At 43.7% G+C, this 9,930-nt stretch overlaps 1 protein-coding gene across 1 annotated transcript in view; it reads right to left on the reverse strand.

The window, feature by feature from the left end:
- The window catches only part of flnba (filamin B a), a 52,238-nt gene extending 43,234 nt beyond the window's left edge, over positions 1-9,004 (reverse strand). Inside the window, exons 1-3 of the mRNA XM_083908118.1 lie at positions 8,653-9,004; positions 1,092-1,201; positions 884-1,019 (exon numbers count right to left, since the gene is read on the reverse strand). Coding sequence (XP_083764244.1) covers positions 884-1,019; positions 1,092-1,201; positions 8,653-8,944 — 538 coding nt within the window. The 5' untranslated portion in view covers positions 8,945-9,004. The remainder of the gene's footprint in view (positions 1-883; positions 1,020-1,091; positions 1,202-8,652) is intronic.
- Between the last annotated feature and the right edge of the window lie 926 nt (positions 9,005-9,930).

Genomic DNA, 9,930 nt, shown 5'->3' on the forward strand with positions numbered 1-9,930 from the left:
TCCCTACAGTGTCCCTCAGTGTCCCACAGTGTCCCTCAGTGTCCCACAGTGTCCCTACAGTGTCCCTCAGTGTCCCACAGAGTCCCTCAGTGTCCCACAGTATCCCACAGTGTCCCTACAGTGTCCCTCAGTGTCCCACAGTGTCCCTACAGTGTCCCTACAATGTCCCTCAGTGCCCCACAGAGTCCCTCAGTGTCCCACATAGTCCCTCAGTGTCCCCACAGTGTCCCTCAGTGTCCCCACAGAGTCCCTCAGTGTCCCCACAGCGTCCCCACAGTGTCCCACAGAGTCCCCACAGTATCCCACAGTGTCCCTACAGTGTCCCTCAGTGTCCCACAGTGTCCCTACAGTGTCCCTCAGTGTCCCTACAGTGTCCCACAGTGTCCCTCAGTGTCCCTCAGTGTCCCTCAGTGTCCCACAGTGTCCCTACAGTGTCCCACAGTGTCCCCACAGAGTCCCTCAGTGTCCCACAGTGTCCCCACAGAGTCCCTCAGTGTCCCACAGTATCCCTCAGTGTCCCACAGTGTCCCACAGTGTCCCTCAGAGTCCCCACAGTGTCCCACAGTGTCCCTCAGTGTCCCACAGTGTCCCTACAGTGTCCCTACAGTGTCCCTCAGTGTCCCTACAGTGTCCCACAGTGTCCCTCAGAGTCCCCACAGTGTCCCACAGTGTCCCACAGTGTCCCTACAGTGTCCCTCAGTGTCCCACAGTGTCCCTACAGTGTCCCACAGTGTCCCCACAGTGTCCCTCAGTGTCCCACAGTGTCCCTACAGTGTCCCTCAGTGTCCCACAGTGTCCCTACAGTGTCCCTCAGAGTCCCCACAGTGTCCCTCAGTGTCCCTCAGTGTCCCACAGTGTCCCTCAGTGTCCCTCAGTGTCCCACCTGGTGCACAGCTGTCCACCAGAGCTCCCAGAGCTTTTCCGTCCCTCCAGTCCCGGCTGAAGTTGTTGATCGGCAGATCAGGAACTTTGTTTTGGATCCAGCCCAGAAGACGCTGTTTAGGCGTCTTTGTCTCTGCCTGCACACAAACATGAGTCCACATCAGTGTGTGTGTGTGTGTGTGTGTGTGTGTGTGTGTGTGTGTGCTCACCTCCTCATCTTCACCCTCCCACATGGGCATGGAGATGGAGTAATGAAGGATCAGAGTCCAGACCAGACCCAGGATCAGTTTCAGGTTCCCGTCCACGATGGCTTTAGAGTCTGAGGATTAGACTTCTGTTATCACAGATTATTCTAATCCAGCAAATCTGACTTTAATCTGATGTGAAACGTCTGACACAAAGAAAACCAGTTTGTCACAATATGAGAATTAAATAAATCTGTGAAAAACGCTCAAAAACACTTTCTTTGTTTTCTTTAAGGACGTTTGAGTAAAGAAAAGAATCACGTGATCAAATCTACGATCTCTACGTCACATGTTCACGTCTTTATCTCAGTGTTAGACTTTAACAGGAAACTGAGGTTTGTAAAACACTCACTCTCCCACACCAAAGTCCATAGAGAAAACCAATGATTTTAGCTCACAGGGACACAGGAGCTGCTGGTCCTCTGCTGCCTCGTGTGGTCACTTTGTGTCACCGAGTTAAGTCTAAATGTGAGTGGTTTATAAACTTTAACACAAGGAAAACTTGCTGAGTTTCACTCTCTCCCATCCCCAACTCTGTGTTTTGATCGCCCTCTTCTCTTGAACAATAGGTTACCATGGAGACGACACACACACACACACACACACACACACACACACACACACACACACACACACACACACACACACACACACACACACACACACACACACACACACACACACACACACACACACACACACACACACACACACACACACACACACACACACACACACACACACACACACACACACACACACACACACACACACACACACACACACACACACACACACACACACACACACACACACACACACACACACACTCTTGTACTTGCTGCATACTGAGGACCAGCATTTCCACTTTATAAATCAACACAAATACAAATATCTACTTCATGAATGACATCTACAAAGAACTACTGGTTGCAGTACCATAAAATGTCTGCAGGTGGAGCCCCAGAGCAAAAAGGGCTGGAAAACTTTTTCGATTTTATTTTTTTTTTAATTTTTGGTCCAACATTTTACAATTTTTTTTTTTAAATAATTTGACCCAAAATGTGAAAAAAAAAATTTGACCTAACATTTTTGTTCCAAAATTTGACAAAAACGTCATTCTATACTATGTCGTTGAACATTTTTTTTTTTTTAATTTTGGGCCAAAATTTGAAAAAAAAAATTGGATCCAAAATTTGAAAAAAAAAATTTGGTCCAAAATTTGAAAAAAAAAGAAAGATCCAAAATTAAAAAAAAAAAAATTGGTCCAAAATTTGAAAAAAACTATTTGGTCCAAAATTTGAAAAAAAAAAATTTGGTCAAAAAAAATAAAAAAAATAATTTGGTCCAAAATTTGAAAGAAAAATTATGGTCCAAAATTTGAGAAAAAGTCGTCCAAAATTTAAATTTTTTACAAATTGAGTATAGCATGTTATAGCAACCTAAGGAAGTGATTTCAATGAAAACAAAGTGAGGACCGGCCAAAATGTCCTCACTCCGTAAAAATGACCTCACTTTGTTGGTTAAAAACCCTCACTGGTCCTCAGTATGCGGCAAGTACAAGAACACACACACACACACACGTCTTTATTTCACTGTTAAACTGAAGTTTGTAAACCACTCACTCTCCCACACCAAAGTCACTCACTCTCCCACACCAAAGTCACTCACTCTCCCACACCAAAGTCACTCACGCTCCCACACCAAAGTCACTCACTCTCCCACACCAAAGTCACTCACTCTCCCACACCAAAGTCACACCAAAGTCACTCAAATATTTACTTTAGACTTAACGCAGTGACACAAAGTGACCACACGAGGCAGCAGAGGACCAGCAGCTCCTGTGTCCCTGTGAGCTAAAATCACTGGTTTTCTTTGTGGACTTTGGTGTGGGAGAGTGAGTGTTTTGTCTAACAGGGAAAAAAAGTGGCAAAAGTCTGAACTGTCCCTTTAACCCCCCCCTTTGAGAAGTGGCCCCCGTGTGATTGAGCTGCGTCACATGACTGTACCTGCTGGTCTGTTTGGACCGTCGTCATGGAGACGCAACAACAACCACAACAACGAGGACACACTGATGAAGCAGTGAGGGCGGGGAGGGGTGTGTGTGTGTGTGTGTGTGAGTGTGTGCGTGTGTGTGCGTGGGGGTGTGTGCGTGTGTGTGTGTGTGTGTGTAACTAAATGTCTTATCAGTGTAACACACCTTCTCTGGTACAGGAAGATAAATAATGAGTCAGCAGAGAACAACACAAACCACCTGTGCTTCACGTCTTTAAACTACTAACTAATAATCACTAACCAGCAGGTTAAGAGGCTGAGAGCTGAGCTGAGTTTAACTTTCATAATTATCACAAAGAAGAAGTGACGATATTTAAATCACAATATTTAAATCACGATATTATCATTATATTGAAGTTACGATACGATGATATCACGATATTTAAAGGTGCCATATGTAAGAATGTGGTCAAAAACAGTTACTACATTCAAATTCAAAACACTGAGGTCTTTTAGGTTTGGTTTTCTGACGTAACTGTTCAACCCGTGGTTGTTCTGCAGCTGAGACTCTACTGACTGCAGTGATTGGTAGATGGTGGTAGGTGGCGCCACATGACGCCAAAACATGATTTTCAGTCTGCAAAATATATATTTTTAATGCAAATATTTTGTCTGTACTGTTGTTGTTGGTGAGTTCAGTTTGTTATATGAACATTATTCCTGAGTCTCTGTGACATATTAGGAGGATTTTACCATTTATTACATAATGCACCTTTAAAACACCATATTTAAGACACAATATTATTTTTTTAAATCTGATTACAGTTCAACAGGCTGACATTTCTTACATCTCTCTCTCACACACACACCCACACATTATCAGTGATTATATCCACAACAATGTGTGTGTGTGTGTGCGCACACAGGTTTGACCCATGGTACACACACACATTCCTCAACAGTGAGATCATAACCTCAGTCCCTGAAGACCCCATTCATCACTGCAGCACCGCGTCTAACACACACACACACACACACACACACACACACACACACACACACACACACACACACACACACACTTTGGTCTTGTATGACCTCACCCTGATGGTGGTCCACACTATGATGTCATCAGAACCACAGCAGCCCCCCCCCCCCCACACACTGAATTTAATTTAGAGGGTTAGGGTTTCCGTGTGTGTGTGTGTTTCTGTCTGTGTGTGTGTGTGTGTGAACTGCGTCTGTAATCTGTCTTCCTGTGGTGGGCGGAGTCAGACACCAACATAATCAGATTACACTAACTGAAGTAATCTAAACATTCCCCAGTATAATCTGATTCTTTTTATTTGACATTATTGTAGTGTGTGTAATCAGATTACCTGTCTGAATGTAATCAGATTACCTGTCTGAATGTAATCAGATTACCTGTCTGAATGTAATCAGATTACCTGTCTGAATGTAATCAGATTACCTGGCTGAATGTAATCAGATTACAAACAATGAACTTTAAATCTGGTCAAACTGAGACAAAAACAAATCAGGATTATGTTTCATTCACAATCTGAGGATCTGAACTTTGAGATCACTTCATAATCTGGATTAGACACTGATGAAGTGAAGCAGTAAAAAGTCAAAGGTCACAGTCGTCTCAGCTCTGACTTACAGTGGAAAAAAACATCATCATGAAACTAAACCAGGAAACATTAGTGTTAACTAGTCTCTTAACCCTGACTCAGCACGTTTCACCCACTAACCAACTCACTAACTCATTAACTTACTAACCAACTCACTAACTAACCAACTCACTCCCTCATTAACTCACTAACTCATTAACTTACTGACCTACTAACTAACTAACTAACCAACTCACTAATTCACTAACTAACCAAGTAATTCACCAACTCACTAACTCACTAACTAACTCACCAACTCACTAACTAACTAATCTTAGACTTATGTTCAAAAATCAAGATAAGCTAATGCTATGTGACCCAACAGCTAGGCTTACGGATCAGCTAACAGCTAAGCTAACGGATAAGCTAACAGCTAAGCTAACGGATAACCTAACAGCTAAGCTAACGGATAACCTAACAGCTAAGCTAACAGCACTCCCTCCATTTTCACAACAAAACTAGCAAACTGATGTGAGGCTGAGTGACTCTCACAGCGCCCTCTGCAGGACCAAGCAGGAATTACATCACACAGGAGGAGGAGCTTCTTTTTGTTTTTTTGAAAAAGGGGGCGGAGTTTAAACTTTAAACAAATATCCTCTTCGCTGACGAAGCTGAGCTGAGGTTACCATGGCAACGGGAGGAAGTGACCTTCTGACCTGCAGGTGCTTTGCTTCCTGTGTGTGTGTGTGTGTGTGTGTGTGTGTGTGTGTGTGTGTGTGTGTGTGTGTGTGTGTGTGTGTGTGTGCGCACATGTATGTGTGTGTGAGGAAGCAAGAGGAAGAGGAGGAGGTCACAACTGAAAGTTACACAACCTGTTCAGCCAGTTCACCTGAGACACACACACACACACACACACACACACACACACACACACACACACACACACACACACACACACACACACACACACACACACACACACACACACACACACACACACACACACACACACACACACACACACACACACACACACACACACACACAGTAGAAGAAGACAGTAAAACGACGATGAGGACATGCTAGTGCTAAATGCTAAGTCGTAGCCGTCAGCTAAAGTGATGATGGAGCACAGCGCCTCCTAGTGTTGTGACTGCAGTTATTGGACTGTTGAACAATCACAGTCCTGACGAACATGTGACTCTGATGCTCGTCTGTGATTGGACGCCGAGCTTCTACCAGAGCAACGCCACATTTCTCTGTTGCCTAGCAACGCTTCCTGTCATTCAGGTGAGGAATGTGACACACAGACGTTACCTGTGTCGCCATCACACACACACGCACCCACACACACACGCGCACCCGCACCCACACACACACACACACACACACAAACGATCTGATTACAACACCACAACTGTTACCATCAGACACACCCTTCACTCTGCAGCTCACACACGTTTTTCTGTGTGTGTGTGTGTGTGTAGATGCAAACAGAGAGAGGGATTGTGGGTAATGAACAAACATGGCTGACTGTGGTTGGGTGCAGCTCAAAAACAGCAGGTGAGAGGAAACAGTGTAACGACATCACAGGTTTAATGACGCTGTGATTACACATTATTACACATTATTAAAGATTATTAAAGTCTAAAAACAGACAAACACGTCAGGTTTAAATGAGCCTGAATTAAACTGTTATTGTGTCCTGAAGACTGAGATCAACACTAACTAAAACCTCCACTAACACCACTCACTCTGCCGCACCAAAGTCACTCACTCTGCCGCACCAAAGTCACTCACTCTGCCGCACCAAAGTCACTCACTCTGCCGCACCAAAGTCACTCACTCTGCCGCACCAAAGTCACTCACTCTGCTGCACCAAAGTCACTCACTCTGCCACACCAAAGTCACTCACTCTCTCGCACCAAAGTCACTCACTCTCCCACACCAAAGTCACTCACTCTCTCACACCAAAGACCAAAGTCACTCACTCTGCCGCACCAAAGTCACTCACTCTGCCACACCAAAGTCACTCACTCTGCCGCACCAAAGTCACTCACTCTGCCGCACCAAAGTCACTCACTCTGCCGCACCAAAGTCACTCACTCTGCCACACCAAAGTCACTCACTCTGCCGCACCAAAGTCACTCACTCTGCCACACCAAAGTCACTCACTCTGCCACACCAAAGTCACTCACTCTGCCACACCAAAGTCACTCACTCTCTCGCACCAAAGTCACTCACTCTCCCACACCAAAGTCACTCACTCTCCAACACCAAAGTCACTCACTCTCCAACACCAAAGTCACTCACTCTCCAACACCAAAGTCACTCACTCTCCCACACCAAAGTCACTCACTCTCTCACACCAAAGACCAAAGTCACTCACTCTCCCGCACCAAAGTCACTCACTCTCCCACACCAAAGTCACTCACTCTCCCACACCAAAGTCACTCACTCTCCCACACCAAAGTCACTCACTCTCCCGCACCAAAGTCACTCACTCTCTCACACCAAAGTCACTCACTCTCCCGCACCAAAGTCACTCACTCTCCCACACCAAAGTCACTCACTCTCCCACACCAAAGTCACTCACTCTCCCGCACCAAAGTCACTCACTCTCCCGCACCAAAGTCACTCACGTACAAAGACGTTCATTTAAATTTGCCGGATTATTTCTGGACCACGTGTGTTGGGATTAAATAAACACGATCAAACTGTGACTCAAACTCGCTTCAGTGTCGCAAACGGGATCAAACTGACAGACGAACAGATTAAACTGTGGGATTTTAAACTTTGTTCCCGTCACACACAGCTGCTGGATTAGCCTGTTAGCCTGTTAGCCTGTTAGCAAACATCTACTCAAATCACAACAAACGATAATGAAACGTCATTTTAGCGACATTACGTCATTTTAGCGACATTACGTCATTACGTCACTAACAGGTTCATGTCAGTCAACATCGCAGTGAGTCAATAAAGTTTAGACAAATTAACCGCGGGCTTTAATTATATCGACTTTTCTAAGCAAATAAAGACACATTTGACATCGACGTCACATAATGAACTCAAATGTCGCTAAATTCTGACTTTTTGTTTATTTTATTTTTTATTTTTTAATAAAGGTTTCTTCTCAAAATGCAGCCAGGTGTTCCGCAGCTGCGACGTGAACGTTTTAGAAAAACCTCAGATTGTAAAAAGGTCAGACTTGTTTCGTGTATTAAATGTGCGCCGAATTAAAGATCAGCTTTTGTTGATTCAGAAAACATCGTTGACAACACGAGGAGATAGAAGAGTTTTTGATGAACATCAATTCATCTTTAAAACGCAGCATTTCTCTAAAGGTTGTCGGGCAGGATCACGTCATGTTAGTCGAACAGCGACACACACCTTTGGATTTTAGAGGCAATTCTTGTCGTTTATGATTATTAATTGCGTCCCGAATTAAAGACAGTTTACTGAAGACTAAGAAAACGCAATTAGCAACATTTTTGGACGGATGTGTTTTTGTTAAGAAGCGATTATAGTTAAAAATGCGACGTTTCTAAAGGGGATCAGGCAGAAAACGTCATGTTAGGTGCACAACCTGTGAAAACCAAGGAAAACTCTCGATTTTAGAGGCAATTCTCGTCGTTCACGGGTATTTAATATAAGCCGAATTACAGACGGGTCTTTAAAAGCTAAGAAAACATCATGAACATGTTAAACAATTCACGTGCGCTGTCGTGAAAAGGCGATTCGACTTTAAAACGCCACATTCTTCAATGGAGTCCGGAGTTGGAACGACATGAACGGTTCGTTTCGGGAGGAAAACGCGAAAAGTGGAAATAAAAGAGAACAAAGTTTCACGGAAACGTCTCAGTGAAGCGTTTTTAAAGGTTGTGTGAGTCGTGCACGCGGATGAATGAGTGACTCACCTATGGACACCAGCTTAATGTTCTCCTTGTCCAGGAACTCCAGAGCCACGGACACGTTCTCCAGCTTCATCTGCCTGAAGTTCGGCCTCGGATGATACTTTCGGAACATCTTCTTGTGACTCAGAACCTCCAGCAGCGCGATGAGCCTCAGGCCGTCGCCCAGGTCCAGCTGCAGGTCTCCGATCCGCTTGTTCACGCACTTCAGGTGCTCGTTGATCCAGCGCGTGAACGTGTTCTCCTGGATCTTCTTCCACGGCGCGTCCTCGGCCAGGTCCTTCTCCGTCACCGGCATCTTCTTCTTCTTCTTCTTCTCCTTCTTCTCCTTCTTCTTCTTCTTCTTCAGTAGTGTCTCCTGTCTCGTGTCTCCGCCGCTGCGCTCGCGCTCAGGTTTCTGCTCCAAAGTCTCGTGTTTCCTGAACGAGTCTTTGAACGAGTCCGGACTTTGTCCCTGTTTCCACGGGGACGCGTTCACGTGCTGCTCCCAAAACTCGGAATGTTCAGCTTCTCAGCCTCTCGTGACGCTTCTCTGCTCTGCGCTGGTGTTCTGTCGCCGCCTGGCGGACACGTACGGTGGCCTGCAAGTGCGACGCGTCGGTTACAAAACAACAGTCAATTTTGTCTCAGGGAAGAGTTTTTGAAAAGATGTAAAAGAGATTTTGTTGATTTGTTTTTCTGTTTAAAAACAACAAGTTAAATTTAAATTTTATTTCATTTTCTTTTATCACGTCGACGCCTCAGCTCACGAGCAGTGAACACGAGGTAGAGATAATGTAAAAAACACGGATTTTATTTTGAAAGAATAGCAACTGATATGAAAGAACCTAAAAATATGTATTTTATTTTGAAGGAATAACGACTAAACTGAAAGATAATCTAAAAATGTGTATTTTATTTTGAAGGAATAACAACTTAAATGAAAGATAATCTAAAAATCTGTATTTTATTTTGAAGGAAAAACAACTAAAATGAAACAATCTAAAAACGTGTATTTTATTTTGAAAGAATAACAACTTAAATGAAAGATAATCTAAAAATGTGTATTTTATTTTGAAGGAATAACGACTAAAATGAAAGATAATCTAAAAATGTGTATTTTATTTTGAAGGAATAACAACTAAAATGAAAGATAATCTAAAAATGTGTATTTTATTCTGAAAGAATAACTAGAAGAAATAAATGATGAATAATCATCATAAACGTTTTATTTAAAGTGTAAAGATGTTTTTGTTTGTTGTGATTATTTTATTTGTTTAGTGAAATGTATTAAAAGATTGTGAT

Source organism: Microchirus variegatus, assembly GCF_963457635.1.
Source record: "Microchirus variegatus genome assembly, chromosome: 21".
NCBI lineage: Eukaryota > Metazoa > Chordata > Actinopteri > Pleuronectiformes > Soleidae > Microchirus > Microchirus variegatus.